The 18,404-nt window shown below is 47.9% G+C and overlaps 1 protein-coding gene across 2 annotated transcripts; it reads right to left on the bottom strand.

Moving 5' to 3' along the window:
* Window positions 1-855: 855 nt before the first annotated feature.
* Window positions 856-15,309, bottom strand: OCEL1 (occludin/ELL domain containing 1). Of its 2 annotated transcripts, XM_077331963.1 has the most exons (6): window positions 15,165-15,309; window positions 10,642-11,905; window positions 9,362-9,546; window positions 7,649-7,820; window positions 7,064-7,114; window positions 856-2,256 (listed from the first exon to the last, which is right to left on the bottom strand). In XM_077331963.1, the coding sequence occupies exons 2-6, from the start codon at window positions 11,824-11,826 to the stop codon at window positions 2,137-2,139; spliced, it is 1,713 nt and encodes a 570-aa protein (XP_077188078.1). In that variant the 5' UTR covers window positions 11,827-11,905; window positions 15,165-15,309; the 3' UTR covers window positions 856-2,136. The 2 variants fall into 2 exon arrangements, 1 of the variants encoding a protein (XP_077188078.1); XR_013229941.1 differs by lacking the exon at window positions 856-2,256 and having other exon boundaries at window positions 7,649-7,816.
* Between the last annotated feature and the right edge of the window lie 3,095 nt (window positions 15,310-18,404).

Genomic DNA, 18,404 nt, shown 5'->3' with positions numbered 1-18,404 from the left:
TGAGGCCTGAGCGAGGTTCGGCCTTTGTCTCCAGCCCTTGCAGAAGGAAGGAGGCCCTGCAGGGATCTCCGTTGCCAACCCCATCCCTCTAGAAGCATGTGACTCGAAGACTGGAATGCACACAGAGGGGGGGTGCATCTTTTGAAAACTCCTTGGAGGGCATTTGCAGCTGGCAACAGATGGAGCAGCTCTCTGCCAGGGAAGGGGAACTGCTGGGAGAGAAGACGAGTCTATCACAGCCCTTTTCATCCTTTTGACTGTGGAATAACCCCTGAACATTCCTGCAGGCTCCGAGGCCACCCTGAAGTGATGCCAGCTGGCCATGCCCCCAGAAATGACACGTCACCATCACCCAAACATGCCAGCACCCCCCTTCAACCCATCCACCCACCCAGAGTAAACTCCCCTTATGCAACACTACCCAATTCCCAAGCAATCCAGTTGCCTGCTCTCTCTCCCTCCCATCTCTCCAAAGTTTTGTTTTTAAAAACACAGCACCCTGCTCCCCTCCCATCCCAATCTACCCCAAGATGACTCTCTCAGTTAGAGAATGGCAGCTTGCTCCACCCGGGTCACCGTGACCAAAATCCAGGCATTGCTGGGAGGAGCTAGGCACCTGTTCTCCCCCCTCCAGCCCCACAGCTATCCAGTGGCCTGCTGTGACCACCGCTGTGACCAAAATTCAGGCCGCAGGACTCAGCCAGGCCACCAACAGGTGGACTCTGAGATTAGAGCCTCAGACAGCAAAAGTTTGTATGGCTAGGGCCCCTCCTCTCCCCTCCCTCCAGGGCCATCATTAGCCATTTTGGGAGGGGACAGGTTGACCTGCCCAAAGAAGGAGAAAACCACCCCGGGTACAATTGAAATTTTATATACCTTAAAAATAATTAATTTCCCCTCAACCGGTGTAATCCTTCCGGGGCAGCTAGCTGGGAAACGCTGGTCTGCCACCTCGATTCAGCAGAGCTGGGATGAGTGTTGACCAGTTTGATTTGGACATCCTCCGTTTCAACATTTGGTTTCTCCCATATAGGAATTTTTCATTCCCATGACGAATGTCTCCCATTAAAATTAAGGTATTTTCCAACAACGGAGGGGATATTTGTTTCCGCATTGCTTGCATAAGAGAATGATAACAAGAATCTGGGTTGTGGCAAAGAGAAGGCAAACAAAAAGCAAGTGGAAACCTAGGAAGTCAAAACAGAATTGGGATATAGAAATAAAAGAAAGCCCAGCTTGGTGATTTGCTTAGGGAAGATTTCTGCATCACCTTGATCTAGCTTAGGGAAGATTTCTGCATCACCTTGATCTAGCTTAGGGAAGATTTCTGCATCACCTTGATCTAGCTTAGGGAAGATTTCTGCATGACCTTGATCTAGTTTAGGGAAGATTTCTGCATGACCTTGATCTAGCTTAGGGAAGATTTCTGCATGACCTTGATCTAGCTTAGGGAAGATTTCTGCATGACCTTGATCTAGTTTAGGGAAGATTTCTGCATGACCTTGATCTAGCTTAGGGAAGATTTCTGCATGACCCTCTCCACATCTCCGGAGGTTTTAGCAAAATTTGGCAGGCATCTCAGCTTTTTTGTCTTTGCTACTCTCTTGATTTTTTCTTGCTCTGTGTTCTTGGCAGGGAGCAGTTCCTGTTGGCATGAGAGGATAGGACCTGCAGTAATGGGTTTACACTATTTGCAGAATGATATCAGTTAGATATCAGGGGAAAAGTATTCACAGTCCAAGTACAGCAGTGGAATGGGCTGCCTAAGGGGGTGGTGATTTCCGCCTCACTGGCAGTCTTCAAGCAGTGGCTCAACAGATCCTTATCTTGAATGCTTACCCATTACACATCCTACAACGTTGTGCCATGTACCTTTCTATTTTGACAGATAACATTAAAAACAAAGAAGAAGAGTTGGTTTTCATGCCCTGCCTTTCACTGCCCAAAGGAGTCTCAAAGCGGCTTACATTTGCCTTCCCTTCCCTTCCCCACAGCAGACACCCTGTGAGATAGGTGGGGCTGAGAGAGCTCGGACAGAACTGCTCTGAGAGAACAGCTCTAACTGGACAGTGAGAAGCCCAAGGTCACCAGCTGGCTGCACGTGAAGGAGTGGGGAATCAAACATCCAGAAGTGCCTCAGAAGCTCACAGAGGCTTCTTCCGCCTCGCCGTTGTACGCCTGGATCTGGGCCTTGATGTGTGCCAGCTTCTTTTTCAAATAATCGCAGCGTTCCAGCTTCTCCAAGTAGGCAGGATCCTGGAATCAGATGCAGATTATCAATACCCAACAAGGACGGCTTTAAACTTACATTAAGTTCCAATCTAAAAGAGAATTTTATAAAATGATGCATCGGTTGCACATGGCCCCAAATAAAGTAGCTAAAATGTATAAAAACGTTTTGAATGTCTGTTGCAAATGTGAACATGAAGGGACATTTTACCACTCATGGTGGATGAAGAAGAAGAGCTGTTTTTAATACCCCACTTTTCACTATTCAAAGGAGTCTCAAAATGGCTTACAATTGCCTTCCTCTCCTGACAACAGACACCCTGTGAGGTAGGTGGGGCTGAGAAAGTTCTAACAGAACTGCTATGTGGGAACAGATCTAACTGGATTGTGACTGGCCCAAGATCACCCAGCTGGCTGCATAGAATCATAGAATCACAGAATCATAGAGTTGGAAGGGGCCATAGAGGCCATCTAGTCCAACCCCCTGCTCAACGCAGGATCAGCCCAAAGCATCTTAAAGCATCCAAGAAAAGTGTGTATCCAGCCTTTGCTTGAAGACTGCCAGTGAGGGGGAGCTCACCACCTCCTTAGGCAGCCTATGCATGGGGAGGAGGAGTGGGGAATCAAACCTGGCTCACCAGGTTAGAAGCTGCTGCTCTTAACCAGGGTGTAGTCTGCATGGGGCTTTTTACCCACCGCCAGCTCAAATAAATCCCTCCTGTCTACACTGAATTTGATTTCCACTTTGATTTTGGGCACTTTAAATTTTCCCTCTGCAACATGCATGATTGATCTGACCATAACTTTTCCTTCCTTTTGTCTGTCTTCTTTCTTTCTTTCTTTCTTTCTTTCTTTCTTTCTTTCTTTCTTTCTTTCTTTCTTTCTTTCTTTCTTTCTTTCTTTCTTTCTTTCTTTCTTTCTTTCTTTCTTTCTTTCTTTCTTCCTTCCTTCCTTCCTTCCTTCCTTCCTTCCTTTCTTCCTTCCTTCCTTACTTCCTTCCACACACACACACTCTCCCTCCCTCCCTCCCTCCCTCCCTCCCTGGAGATCCGTTGTTATTCCTGAAGATCTCTAAGGGCCCACCAGCTTCCTGCACACAGAGCAGCAGTGGGGGATCAGTCACAGCCCTTGAGATTAGAGTCTGCAACTTTTTAAACCGCTTCACCACTGGATCTCGCATTCCAGAAGGAAGCAGCACGAGGAGGGCCAGCACCCAGGAAGGACACAGTGCCAGCGTGTGTCCTAGTGCCCGTTGTATTCCTGGGTGCAACACTCTTTGCCCCTAGTTGGATTTTCCTGTTCTGCATAGGAAAATCCAGCTGCAAAAGCACGTTGAAAGGGCATTATCCTACATGTGTGGAATGAGAGCAGGATTCAAATTCACAGCTATGGTTGTGTCCTTGGTCCAGTCTGTCTCTTTCAGCCTAGCCTACCTCGCAGGGCTATTGGGAGGATACAAACCCGAGACAGGGGAACCATGGGTGCTGCCTTGAGCTTCTTAGAGGAAGACAAGATTTCTCTCTCTTAAAAATCCCTAAGGAATTTGCACAGCCTGCTGTTTCGCATGCTGCAGCGCACAAAAGGCCAGTGTTTCCCAGCAGCTGATAACACGTTGCACGGTAGCTTTCCCCTCCAAGTTTATCAGTAATGGAAAAGAGTGACACCCTCTTGGCTTCGCAACCATCAGGATAGCAAACACATGTGGCTGGCACCATGGAATGGTCTGAGGCAGGGGTAGTCAAACTGCGGCCCTCCAGATGTCAATGGACTACAATTCCCATGAGCCCCTGCCAGCATTTGCTGGCAGGGGCTCATGGGAATTGTAGCCCATTGACATCTGGAGGGCCGCAGTTTGACTACCCCTGGCAGCAATCCTTGGTGTGAGAATGGAGCCACTCCCCCTTTATGCTTCCAAAGGCAAACCTCTGGACGGTAGAAGCCCCAGCAGGACTTTGTAGGCTTTTGGGGCACGGTTGCTTCCAAAGGCTGGGGAAGAGGATGGCTGAAGATGTCAGCTTGCCAACCTCCTGGTGGGATATGGAGATCCCCTGTCATTCCAACTGAGGCCCAGGTCACGGAGATCGGGTTCTCTAACTTTTGCTCAGCTCGTAGAAACTGGATAAGATTTTTTTGCATCCAGAATTGTTTTCCGAATCAGTGGGCCTAGCATGCAGGAGAGTATACACTTGGCTGTATTTTGGAATGCAGTTTTAGATATGCTTGCGGAAGGAGGATCCCCATCGCCAATGTTGGCGTTATGTTTATGTCGACTCAGCCTAATCTCAAGTTTAAAGGAAGAAGTCGCCACTGTTTATGTAAACCATTGGAGGCTGGGTGGGAGGAGGGATGGAAGCAGCTTTTCAGAAGATGTCAGCAACATTTGGGGGGCCGGCCCGGTGGCTGCAGGGTGGTCCCATGGGATGACCAAGTGGGGTGGAGACCCCAGTTTATTGGCTTGACTCATAAGGGCATCATCTCTCCCAGCCTCCAATGGGAAGGTATTTAATCTTATGTAATTGTATTGTTGGTAAAATGCGATATGGATCCTAATTCTGTCAGGTGGATCAATAACTGGTTGCAAATCGTACCCAGAGGGTACTTGTTAATGGTTCAGCATCTTCTTGGAAAAGTGGAGTACCCCAAGGATCTGTCCTGGGGCCTGTGTTGTTCAACATATTTATAAATGATTTGGATGAGGGATTAGAGGGGATACTTATTAAATTTGCAGACGACACTAAACTGGGAGGGGTAGCAAACACAACTGAAGACAGAATCAGAATACAGGATGATCTTGATAGGCTAGAGAAGTGGGCTAAACTGAATAAAATGAAGTACAATAGGGACAAATGTAAAGTTCTGCATTCAGGTAGGAAAAACCAAATACACCAATATAATATGGGGGAGACGTGTCTTGGCAGTAGCATGTGTGAAAAGGATCTAGGAGTCTTAGTAAACCATATATTGAACGTGATAGGGATGTGAATGTCTTGCATAGTCCAGGGGATTGGACTAGATGACCCATGAGGTCCCTTCCAACTCTATTATTCTATGATTCTATGTATTTTTCTTATCACAGGTACTTTATTTTGGGATCGATCCCACCCGTGTCAATATGTATTTCTGCAGTTGAATAAAAATCATAAAAGGTTTTCCAGCCTAGTGATTATTCTATTTGGGCATTGCACACTAGCCTAGCAACCCTAAAAGGCCCAGACAAGGCTCTGGGCCATTAGCTATGCTACAATTCCTTGCTGTAAGCCGCTTCCAGGGATGCTGTTTGGTGACTTACTGTGTTTTCTGTCTCCTCCCCTAAGCTGTCCCAATGAACTGACCAACCATGGGTCTGTTTGATTGTTTTTCTGTTAAAATGTTGTTCCCTTTGTTATTACTATGACCGTTATTGTTATTTCTACCCAACTTAATTACTGAGTTTGATGTATTGTTCTTTTATGTTTCTTGTAAACTGCCCTGAGCCTCAGGGGAGGGCGGTATATAAATATAATGAATGAATGAATGAATGAATGGATGAATGGATGAATGAATGAATGGATGGATGGATGGATGGATGGATGGATGGATGGATGGATGGATGGATGGATGGATGAATGAATGAATGAATGAATGAATGAATGAATGGACTAGATGGCCTGTATGGCCCCTTCCAACTCTATGATTCTATGATTCTATGAATGAATGAAGGCAGGGGAAAGGCCAAGGACCCCCTCCGGAGCTTCTATGGACCCTTGGGAGTCTGCAGACCCCTAGCTGGGAATCCCTAACCTGGAGAGTGGACCCCCTAAATTCACCCCGAAATCTCCAGGAATTTCCCAATCATGAGTTGGGCGGGTCACTGCTAAGCACTCCCGTTTACAAGCTCAGCTCCTCCACATGCAACCAGCTGGGTGACCTTGGGTTTGCCACAGCACTGATAAAGCTGTTCTGATCCAGCAGGAATATCTGGGCTCCCTCAGCCTCACCTCCCTCCCAGGGTGCCTGTTGTGGGGAGAGGAAAGGGAAGGCGAATGTAAGACACTTTGACTCCTTCGGGTAGAGAAAAGCGGCATATAAGAACCAACTCTTCTTCTTCATCAAGTAGATGAAGCTTTCAAGCACCCTCTGAAATGGATGGCCAGAAGTCATCGAGCTTGTCCAAAATTCTCTCCCCACCCCTGCTCTCCTCGGTGGGCAGAGCTGGGATGCCCTCCTTTGCTGCATCCCCAGCCAGAATCCAGCAGACCTAGGGCAATGTAATCCAGCTCCCACCTGGAGATCATCAGCCCTACGAAGTTGGGCTGATGCTGTCATAGTGCTGACCGGTAGAGCAGGCAAGTATCTTTTGTCTTACACAGAGGTGTTGGTCCTCTGTCAGTAGCCTCCTTCAATGCCCACCAGTCTCCTTCAATGTCCACCAGTGGGCAGCCCCAAGAAGACCTCTATGGCAGGGGTAGTCAACCTGTGGTCCTCCAGATGTTCATGGACTACAATTCCTATGAGCCCCTGCCAGCAAATGCTGGCAAGGGCTTGTGGGAATTGTAGTCCATGAACATCTGGAGGACCACAGGTTGACTACCCCTGCTCTATGGAATGACTCCCCCCCAACCTGGTCGCAAATGCTGGCAGGGGCTTGTGGGAATTGTAGTCCATGAACATCTGGAGGACCACAGGTTGACTACCCCTGCTCTGTGGAATGACTCCCCCCCCAACCTGGTCGCAAATGCTGGCAGGGGCTTGTGGGAATTGTAGTCCATGAACATCTGGAGGACCACAGGTTGACTACCCCTGCTCTATGGAATGACTCCCCCCCCCAACCTGGTCGCCCCTCTGATGAACTCACCTTCTTTTTGTTCTCATATTCCCTCCGCACGGTGGACACCCTGCTCTGCTCCTGCAGAAAGAAAGGACAAGGTCAGAATCACAGAGGGCTGGAGGAGACCACAGTGGGCCATCCAGTCCGGCCCCCCCAACTTCTCAAGGACTTCAAAAACACATTCTCTTGTCAAGTGTTCACCCAATCTCTTCCTAAAAACTTCCAATGAAGGAGACTCCACTACCCTCCAAGGCAGGATATAAACTTATCCATGTAATTGATTACTTGTATAGTTCTTAGCTGCCCTGAGCCAGCCAGGAAGGTCGGGCTATGAGAATAAAGTTATTATTACTATAACATTATCATTATTAAATAAAATCTGCTAGTTATTATTAATTATTAAAGTTATTATTAAGTTATTAAGTTATTATTAATTAATAAAATCTGATGACGTACGCAGAGAGCATGACATTTCCTTTCCTCCTCCTCCTCTCCATTTATAGGAAAACTGTTCCTTGCCATTTGTGTCATCGAACACTGTGGGAAGGGGGTGTTTTGTGCAAATTCCTTGTGGGTCCTTTTAGAAAAAAGTTCACCTCCATGCCAACTGACCTCCTTATTCTGATAGGTGTGGGGCAACTTGGCCATCAGAGCCCCCAGCTCTTTGAGTTTCTGCCGTGCGGCCCTGACTTCGTGGTACAGCTCCTTGTACTCGGCGTACTGGTCCTTGAAAACTGCTTTGTATTTCTCCTGCTCAGTTAGGCTGCTGATCGCCGGATACTTTCTATGCAGGAGGGAAGATGGGAAGGAGGGAGGAGAATAACGGGGACCGTTAGAAGAGGAGAAGGGACCAATGGGAGAGCTGCAGCCAGGGGGAAAAACTTCATTCAGCCCAGGACTCAATTTCTAAGCCCATTCCCATTTCATAGAATCATAGAGTTGGAAGGGGCCAAAACAGTCGAAATTCAATGCAGGATCAGCCTCAAGCATCCAAAATAAGTCTCTGTCCAGGCTTGACAACTGCCAGTGAGGGGGAGCTCCCCACTTCCTAAGGCAGCTGATACCACATTTATTAAGATTCCACACTTGACTCTGTACTAAGGACCAATGATTCTCTCCTCCACTGTATCGTCACAACAACCCCACAAGGTAGGCTAGGCCTAGTGACAGTGCCTCACTCACGGCCATACAGTGAGCTTCCGTGGCAGAGTGCGGATTCGAACCTGCATCTCCCTGTTACTAGATCACCGTGCTAATCACTGGACCCGGCTATTCATCTGACTGTCCAAAGATGGACCAGGCAAACATTTTTTCATGTGCCTCCCAGTTAGGATTGCTAATTCTTCCCCAATCTCACCCCCTCTAGTGAGCAGTGGGGGAGGATGTGGGAGGGGATTCCCCTTTCAGATAATGCTTTAGTACCACTATAACCTATAGTGCCATTAAAGTCAATGGGAAATTTTGCTTTTTAATCTATTCTATGGTCTGGGGGGGGGGGGGGGTTGAGGCAGAGCTAACAAATGTGTAATGTAGCTGCAGGAGCCTCTCTTCAAAAGGACCCCCAAATTTCAAAAAGCTCCAAAGAGGGTGCCTCATCCGACCGCCATTGTTTACTATAGTGGGGGAAAAAAAGAGATTTTCTGTTCTTGTCTTTTCCCCCTTACCATTGAAAACAATATAGGGTGGAGGCACTTTCTTTGGGTGCCCATAGAATTGAACTCCCTGGTTGAATCTTTTTGAAACATGGGGGTACTTTTGAGAAGAGGTTTCTTCAGCTATGCTGAAAATTTGGTGCCTCTACCTAAAACCTCCCCTGCCCCTGACCACAGAGTAGACAAGACGGCAAAATTTCGCATCAACTTTAATGGTACCCTAGGTTAGAATGGCACCTAATCGATTCGGGCAGAATGTATACAAATTTCTATTCAGTGCACAAGCCTAGGAGATGAATTGTAATTGGGGTTGCCAATTTCCAGGTGTGGCCCTGAAGATCTCAAACTCAAGATCTCCAGACTACAGAGATCAGTTCACCTGGAGAAAATAGGTACATCGGAGGGTTGATTCTGTAGCACGGCACCATGTGGAAATCCTTCCCCTGCCCAAACCTTGCCTTTTCTAGGTTTCACCGCCAAAATCTCTAGGGATTGGTTAGCTGTCAGATGTTTGTTTAGCAAAACAAAGAAACCAGATTATCATAAAAATCTGATTCCTTGCTCTGATCCTGCAAGGAAACTCTCCTGTTCTTGGAAGTGTAAAGAGCAAGCCCTTTGAAGTGTAAAGGGCAAGCCTTTCCTCACCCACAAACACAAACCATCACACACTTACATAACATAATCCGGGACGACGTGTGGTTTGGGGTGGTGGCCTGTCGGGATGCTGTAGTTTAGCACTGTGGGGCCCTCCTGATCCTTCTCTGAAAACTCAACCCGTTTGGTGACCTTTCTGGAGGGCTGAGTTTCATCCCCAGACCCAGCCTGCGTGGACACACCTTGCAGGGGTGACAGATTTTGCTGTAGGAGAGAATCACAAGAGTTAAGTCAATTGGTTGTAGAAATGGCCAGGGATATCAGGGAACCACCCCTACGCCCCAATCTCCTTATGAACTATTTGGGAAAATTCCCTTCAGGTCTTCATTCACTCGGAGACAGCTTTCACAAATTTTGCCGGTCTTGAGGCCTTACATTCTGGAGCCTCCCCTAGATCTGCCTTACAGAAGACGACTTGGTTTTTATATCCTGTTTTTCACTACCCAAAGAAGTCTCAAAGCAGTTTGCAGTTGTCTTCCTTGCCCACAACGGGCAGCCTGTGAGGTAGGTGGGGTTGATAGAGCTCTAATAGAAGTGTTCTAAGAACTGAATCTAGTCTATGGTCAGCCAGGTCACCCAACTGGCTGCATGTGGAGGAGGAGTGGGGAATCACACCCAGTTCTCCAGAGTCTGCCTCTCTTAACCGCTACACTACTGCATCATGCTAGTTCTCTGTTCATTTCAGCATTTATTGTGGCAGGCAGAATGTCTCCAAGATGTCAAGCAGGTACTAGGTGGATCCTGAAATCCTAGGGATCAGTCCTGCGACCTCCCACCAATGGAGAAAAAAAGAGCTGGTTGCAATCATCATCCCTTCCTCTCCCCACAACAGATAGAGAGAGCTCTGACAGAACTGCTCTGTGAGAACTACTCTGTGACTAGCCTGGTGTCACCCAGCTGGCTGCATGTGCAGGAGTGGGGAATCAAACTGAGCTCTCCAGATTAGAAGTTGCTGCTCTTGACCGCAACACCGAGCTGGCTTGCTATGGGGCAAGGCCTTCTGAGGGTTGCCAGCACTGCTGTGGCAAATGCCAGACCCTTCATTGGCAGTGTCCGGGGAAGGCATGGATTGGGGAGACTGTGATGACAATTCTGGGTGATGCTTTGAGAATTTCCCTTAAACTCTATGGCAAAGACCATAGAGACAGGGGGAAATTCCTAGAGCACTGCTATGGAGCCCCTTTTCCCTCCCACTCCTCGATTTCTTGTGGGGCCAGCTGGATCTGAGAGCGGAGGCCTGTCACCGCAGCAGGCAAAATGGCCAACCTACAGCATTTTTGAGCAGGATGGATGCTTCACCTTAGGTATATTGGTCAGTGGTCTACCCTCGTACGGTACTTCAACGAGTCTTGACAGGGCCTCCTTCTTCCTGGCCGCCTCATGCCTCCACATCTTGAGACAGACCAAGGATCCGGTCAGATAGACCAACGTGGTGATAAAGAGGAAAGCGATGGCGGCCATCTGGCCCCCTTCGACTCGGCACAGAGCCACGATGAGTGGGTTGCTGGCAAAGATGGAGTAGCACAGTCCGCCCCGGTTGACGTCGTTGACGTAAGCGATAGCAGCTGCCATGTAGAGCAGGAACATGAAAAGGTTGAGGCCAAACTCGGTCAAAGGCCACCAGTGTGAGTTGAGGAGGATCGTCCTGTAGTACATGGTCACACCTAGACCTAGCAGGATCACTGTCACTAGCCAGGCCAGGCTAACCACCACTAGCACAAAGGGAGTCATTGGGCCGTAATAGTTGTACCCGTATCCTCCGCCGAGGATGCCGCTGTAGGGAAGATTGCCACCATATAGTTGAGACCACTGGTAGTCCTTCTGGATGTAGGCAGCTGTGCAAGCGAAAACCATGCCCCCTAAGATGAGTTCCAGGCCCCCCATCAACCGCAGGAGTCCTGGCCATGATTTCATGTAAGCATATTTATAGTCGTAGGCCTCCAGCTTCTCCTTGTAGCTCGGTGGCCCTGTTGACAAGTCGCCATAGCTTAGGTCCGGCAATGTCTTCTTGTACCTTGAAGGGTCGGCAGAGGCTGATGGTGGCTTTTCAAAATCACTGTCCTCTTCGCTATCTGAGATGTCTTCTCTGTCAGAGAGATCTCTTCTCTGGGGATGGTCAGAAAGGGGAGATAATGGCAGTGAGGTCTTCTCACCTTCCGGAGAGTAGCTCGCAAAAGACAGCTCCGACCAAGGCTTCCTCCAAAATTTGTGGAAGAAAGTCTTCCAAGATGGTGGGATGAACTTCCGGATGGGTTTCAAAGAGGAGGCTTCTGGGTCCTGAGTTAACTTGGAGAAGGCTGATTGGGGGCATGGAGCAGGCCCATCAGGAGAGGCATGGAGACCCTCCAAGGAGCTGGAATCCCAAGAGTCTCCAGAACTTTTTTTCCAGGATTGTGTTGGCCAGTTGATGGAATAGAGCAGATCTCCACCAACACCTACCATGGGTCGCCTCTTCTCTTTGATGGTTTGCTCCTCAAAGGCCATTTCCCCAACGGGCTGCAAGGCTGAATTGTAATGACTGGCAGGATCTGTCAAGCATTATATGAAGAAGATGGAGGGGCACCTAAAGCAAGCAAGTTAAAGTTTAACTGATGAAAACAGCAATGGTGCTTTTGGGTTATAATAGCTCTCTGGGGAAACTTTGGGCTGGAGAAAGACTTGTTGAGGTGAGGAAGTTGGCTGAATGCACAACTCACTACAGGCAGCATAGCCTAAAGGTTATTGTGTAAAAAAAAAAGGTAGGAGACCCATTCATTCATTCATTCATTCATTCATTCATTCATTCATTCATTCATTATTACATTTTATACCGCCACTCCCAGCCCAGCCAGCTCATGGTGGTTTGCAACCAATAAAATCACAAGTCCATCCATAAAATACCATAAAATTATCATAAAACATACTATAAACCCAATAATTCCAAGATGACGATAAAAATTCAATGCTCCTCTTCAACAACTCAATGCCTTGGTGTTAATATATGATGCCATGACTATCATCGGATGTAACCCGGAGGTGTAGATTACCCAATAGTCCCAGACCCGATCTAACACCCAGTCCAGGAGAACCCAAGGGGAAAACCCCAAGGGGGGACACACGATCTTATAACCCCAGGCACCCTTCCACCAGGGTTATGGTTGAAGCCAGGGCAGCTGAGATACAACTCTGGGCCTACCCCTGCTTTACCCATTTCACGTCTCCCCCCCCCCCCATGCCTGTGAAATTCACAAAGAATGGGAAGAGCGTTGGACAAGACAGCGGGGATTGCAGAACGAAACAAAGATGTTTGTTTTAAAATGATTGATGATGTTTTTAATGCAATTTTATGTGTTGTGAGCCACCTCTAGCCTGCTTACAGGGATGGGCAGCCTAGAAATCAAAGAACAAATTAAAAAAAGGAAGAATCCTACATCAGAAGGTGGATTTGAGCATGGAGGGGAGGCCAGAGCTTTATGCTGTGTTGGAAGAAAAGTGCGGTATATTTTTGCTAAGTGAGTAAATGGCCATGAGCGAATGGAAGAGGACTCGCGTGGAGAGAGGGCCGGATCTGGTAGCATCGAAAGAAGTTTGGAGCTTTTGCTGTGCCCACAGGAAGGACCGTGTCCATCTTTCTCACTTGGGGACGATGCCCTTTTCTCAAGCAGGTGTCTGGTAAATGGTTACGTCATTACGTCATATTTGCCCCCTGGTTCATACCATGTTCATCTTGACCAAAGTCCCATAATGCCTTTCGGTAGTGATCTCCAATCTGTGGTCCGCGGACCACATGTGGTCCTTCGGCTAACTGGAGGTGGGCCCCGAAGGACGCCTTCTCCCCCCCCCCCCACAGCCCTTTACTTCATCCCCCCCCCCGGCCCTTTACAACCCACTTCGGGTGTCATTGTCTCCCATCACTCCCATCTCGTTGCAGAGAAACAAGCTCAGGGTTCCCATTGATTTGTCATTGTCATGACTTAAAATTTCCATGAAAATAAAATGTTCCTTATGTTCATTGTTGTGGCATGTCTGTATCTTATTTTGAAGGGATGTTTAAACATTACCATAGCGATCAGAGAGCGTTAGGGCAGTGGTTGAGAGTAGAGGAGTAAACTACCCCCCCCCCCCACTGGGCCTCAGTAAAAGGCGTTGAGTGGTCCCCGGTGAGTGGTCCCCGGCGTTGAGTGGCCCCCGGTGATTAAAAGGTTGGGGACCACTGCCTTTCAGGATCCTTGCTACCCTCACTCTTGGCTTCAGATCCCTCCTGTTTGTTCCCAAGGGAAAATTAGCACCTCTGCTCACTGGGCCATTTGGTCTCCTTATCTCTGCTTGGAATATTATGTCTACTTTCCAGCTGGAAGTGCTAAGTTGTAAACTGAACTTTCACTTTGAGGATAAGGATTCTTTGTAAAGTCACTGAGTGTGAAAACAGCTGGTCGGGCAGGGGAGAGAAAGCTGGATTGTATAATTGTTCGGATGTTTTGGCTGAAGACTCCTATGTACCTGTTAGTATGTCTCTCCAATAAATCTAGATTCAAGTGGGTAGCCGTGTTGGTCTGAAGTAGCACAACAAAAATAGAGTCTAACAGCACCTTTAAGACCAACAAAGATTTATCCAAGGCGTGAGCTTTTGTCACGCCTTGAATAAATCTTTGTTGGTCTTAAAGGTGCTATTGGATTCTATTTTTGTTGCAATAAATCTAGTATAGACATAAAATCATGTAATATGTATGATGTAGGTACAAATTATTATTTTTTGAAATGATTAATTGCCATAAAACTGCAATTTAAAAAAAATATATCCGTCTGTGAAAATTTTTTTCACATTCAGAGTAGTTCAGCAGTGGAATAGGCTCCCTAAGGAGGTGGTGAGCTCCCCCTCACTGGCAGTCTTCAAGCAAAGGTTGGATACACACTTTTCTTGGATGCTTTAGGATGCTTAGGGCTGATCCTGCGTTGAGCAGGGGCTTGGACTAGATGGCCTGCATGGCCCCTTCCAACTCTATGATTCTATGATTTATATTTAAGAGGTCTAAAATGCAATACTGTTCGGTAATGTTCTTTTTAAAAATGTTATTCTAGCTACATATGGCTTTGTTTAGATGCACCATTAAAGGCAACGTTATAAATAACGTCAGACAAAAGATTTATTGCGTCATAGATTTTGCAACTTCCTGGTGAGACTTGGAGCTCTCCAGACTACTCTTTATCCTCACAACAATCTGGCAGGGCGGGCTGTGGTCCAGGGATGCTAGCCTCCACCTGGGGTCTGGGGATCTTCTGGAATTACAGCTCATCTCCAGACTGCAGAGACATCTGTTCTCCTTCTAGGGGGTCAACTCTAAGGCAGGAGGTCCCCCCCTCCATGCCCTGTCCCTCCACAAGCTGGGCCCCCAAATCCTCAGAAATTTTCCAACCCAGAGTTGGCAAGCCATACTTAATGACATATTAATCACTACTAAGGGGTGCAAATTAGAAGAATAGTATCTAGGAGACTTTTCGTATAAATTGACAATTGCCTCCCCTTCCTCTCTCCCCAAAAGACACCCTCTGAGGTAAGCAGGGCTGAGCGAGCTTGGACAGAACCACTCTGCAAGAACAATTCTAAAAGGACTGTGACTGGCCCAAGGTCACCCAGCTGGCTGCATGTGGAGGAGGGAGGAATCAAAGCCAGCTCTCCAGATTAGAAGCTGGCCGTCCAACAACCAAATTTGCAAAACCAACAGTGGAAAGTAGAGAACTGAACATGCTGAGGAAAAAATAAATGGATCTGGAAAGAAATGAAATAGGGCTTCTTGGCTCCCCTTGGTTCTACCCCAGACAACCCCCTGTTACTTTTCAAGTACCTCTGATAGCTTTGTGGCGCCAGCCGACACGGTAAAGGCAGGGGTCTCGAGGTCTCAATGGGCTTGGTCCAGCGATTCGAAGCTCCAAAGGAAGTCTTCACGGGTCAGTGCTGCCTTCAGCCACTCTCCAGAAAGCACAAATCATTCTGCAGTGACCAGGAGGTGTTCAGCTCGAAACCCAATTGTTATCGGTCTCTGATGTGATTAATTATTAACTGTTGGCCAGCCAGAACATTGCCTGGGAGGCAGGGATGGAGGAAGAAGAAGAAGAAGAGTTGGTTCTTATATGCCGCTTTTCCCTACCCGAAGGAGGCTCAAAGCAGCTTACAGTCACCTTCACTTTCCTCTCCCCACAACAGACACCCTGTGAGGGAGGGGAGGCTGAGAGAGCCCTGATATCACTGAAGAAGAAGAGTTGGTTCTAATATGCTGCTTTTCTCTACCCGAAGGAGGCTCAAAGCGGCTTACAGTCACCTTCCCTTTCCTCTCCCCACAACAGACACCCTGTTGGGTGGGTGAGGCTGAGAGAGCCCTGATATCACTGCCTGGTCAGAACAGTTTTATCAGTGCCGTGGCGAGCCCAAGGTCACCCAGCTGGCTGCATGTGGGGGAGTGCAGAATCGAACCCGGCGTGCCAGATTAGAAGTCCGCACTCCTAACCACTATACCAAAGCCACGGCCCCAGGGGATGTCCGGCTGCCTCGGGGCTAGGCCAGCCTCCTGAAATTGTCGGATTCTATTAGAGCAATGCAGAGTAAAGTGTTTCTGCAGTTAGCAAATTTAACTAAATTTGTTGTTTTCATTTATGGCAGGCTTTCTCCACCAGGATTTCGTGAAATCCCGGGATATCTTGACGGCCCAGGAAGGGTTTCCCGAATCGGTGGGAGTTAATTAATTTTCAAACATATGTTTAAAAGTTCTTAAACATTTATCGGGTGGGATGACCATATAGGCTCATGTTAACCCACCCCGCTTTGCAAAATAGCCAATGATGGGCGTGGAGGGGGGTGGGAAGGGGCGGGGACTCGGGTGGGCGTGTCCACAGCTCGGCTTCCCAACCATATTCTGCACCGTTGACCCACATCTGGGATTTCTTGAAGCCTGAAGAATGTTTCAGGGGTTTCTCAACTGTAAAACAGTTGGTTTATGGAGATCCATGAGCATGATTCTGTTAGGCAACGCCCATTGGGACAAAAAACGATCCCTATTTCAAGAATAGACTAACGACGAGGTTTGAGCTTGTGGTGGCTGAGAGGGGAAAAAGTCTTGGGCTAGCACAAGGAAAATGCCCACCCAGGGTGCCGGAGCAGTGCAAAAAAAAAAGTTACGAGGGATTTTTAGGGCAGGGATTGAAAATAAAGCAGCTGATATTATTAGAGATATATAGGTCTACGGCTGCAGCCTCATTTGGGACACTATGTTCAGTTCGGGTCACCGAACCTCAGGAAGGACATTGCAGAGATGGAAAAAGTACAGAGGAAGGATTAACATATCCACATAGTGGCACTTTCAATGCACTTTCTCACAGGAAAACCCATCCAACATGTATGGAAGAGACAAGGGGGTTGGGAGCACCTTCCCTGTGAGGAAAGGCTGAAGACCTGGCTAAGGGAGGACATGAGAGAGGTTTGTAAAATCACGCGTGGGATGGAGAGAGCTGACAAGGAAACTTTTCTCCCACTCCCAAAGTACTAGATCTCGTGGGTTTATATTTGGACTTGGGGCCAAGCCTGTTGCATACAACGGGTGCTAGATTGGGGTGGGGTGGAAGAACTCTGCAGATGGTCTCTCCTTCCCCCCAGGATCTGGAAAGGTGGCTGACTGGAGTCCCCCCAGGAAGGGACCTCAACAGCAGGGGCAGCTCTCACTCAGCAGGGATCTGCAACCTCCAAGCCCCAGAGAGAAGTGGAAGGAGGAGGGGGTGGTCAGGGGTGGGGGGTGGAAGGTGATTGGCTGGCCATTGGACAGACAGGCAAGCAAGTTGGAGGAGGAGGCACTCACGGGCGGAACAGCCGCCCTGATTGGGTGTTAAGTGCTGAGTGGCACTTAAGCCATGAGGCCACGCTCCTCCTCCAAAGCCTCACCAGAAATATATTACATGGAACAGAGAGCAGACAGATAAGGGTTGTGTCGCAGAGGCAGGAAATGGCAAATCACCCCTGAACACCTCTCATCTTGAAAACCCAATGAGATTGCCATGAGTCAGCTATGACTCAAGGACACTTTCCACCACCACCAAGCCAGTGCCCATGACTGCATGAAATCTCAAAGTCCCACAGGTCAAGTACCCATTGGGTGAAGAAGTGCATCCTTTTGCTGGTCCTGAATTGACTGCTAGATCAATTTCTCTTGCCTCTGTGGGCCATGGCCAGCCTCCACCCCCAGTTCCCAGTTCAGGTTTAAGCAAAAGGCTCCGTACCCCTGCTCTTGAATTCTCTGTCCTTGTGTATACATTGGAAGGGGAGACGCATGCATCCAATGCTCACTAGATGGCAGCAAAGAGCCATCAAATGGCTACATGGGGTTCGTTTCCGGAGCTGAATGTGCAGGTCACCCTTGAACCAAGATGTCCTGTTTCTTTGTGCTACTTTGTGTGTGGTGGTGGTGGTGGTTAAATTTAACACCATTTTCAGGGGAGTGGTGTGTGTGTCCATTACAGACTGATGATGCAGACAACGGAAATAGCCCCAGAACAGTCAAAGGGCACCGCATAAACAAAAGGAACCGAAGAGGCCAGAAATTAAACAAGCTCCCAATAACATATGAAATTGGAAAAAAAGGTTTTAAAAAGGGGCAGATCCACGCACGCCTCTGGGAGCCTTGCCCCCCTTTCCCAATGGAGTAATTTAATCTAAAAAACACACATCTTTTGTGTGTGTGTGAAGCGCAAAGTGGCGGATTTCTAAAACATTTGACCAAGAGAAACGTGTGTTCGTGTTTGTTCCTTTTGAATGCCATAATTCAAGCACGCACAAAGGGGCGGATTGCATGATTCCTTTTTCTTTCCCTAGAGGAAGATCAGACATTCTAGCGATTAATGATTAATGACATGACAAAAAGGGCATTTCATCTGTTCAGTTGCTAGGGCCCCCCTATAAACACTTTGGGCTCCCTTTCTCACTTTTCTTTCAGTTGGTGGCCCCCTTCAAATGTGCCAGGGCTCCCAGGGGGCCACATGCCCCCTGTTGAAAATGGCTGCCTTAAACCTAGAAGAAGAGTTGATTCTTATATGTTACTTTT

This window comes from Paroedura picta, chromosome 4 (genome assembly GCF_049243985.1).
Source record: "Paroedura picta isolate Pp20150507F chromosome 4, Ppicta_v3.0, whole genome shotgun sequence".
In the NCBI taxonomy this organism is placed as follows: domain Eukaryota; kingdom Metazoa; phylum Chordata; class Lepidosauria; order Squamata; family Gekkonidae; genus Paroedura; species Paroedura picta.
This window is presented reverse-complemented; position numbering and strand designations above follow the sequence as displayed.

Excerpts from the sequence above, each read along its gene's own strand:
- OCEL1 (XM_077331963.1), bottom strand. The coding sequence starts at position 11,826 with ATGGCCTTTGAGGAGCAAACCATCAAAGAGAAGAGGCGACCCATGGTA. Across the intron at positions 7,115-7,648 it reads ACACCTATCAGAATAAGGAG|GAGCAGAGCAGGGTGTCCAC; the intron begins GTCAGTTGGCAT and ends TTCTTTCTGCAG. Across the intron at positions 2,257-7,063 it reads AATATGAGAACAAAAAGAAG|GATCCTGCCTACTTGGAGAA; the intron begins GTGAGTTCATCA and ends ATCTGATTCCAG.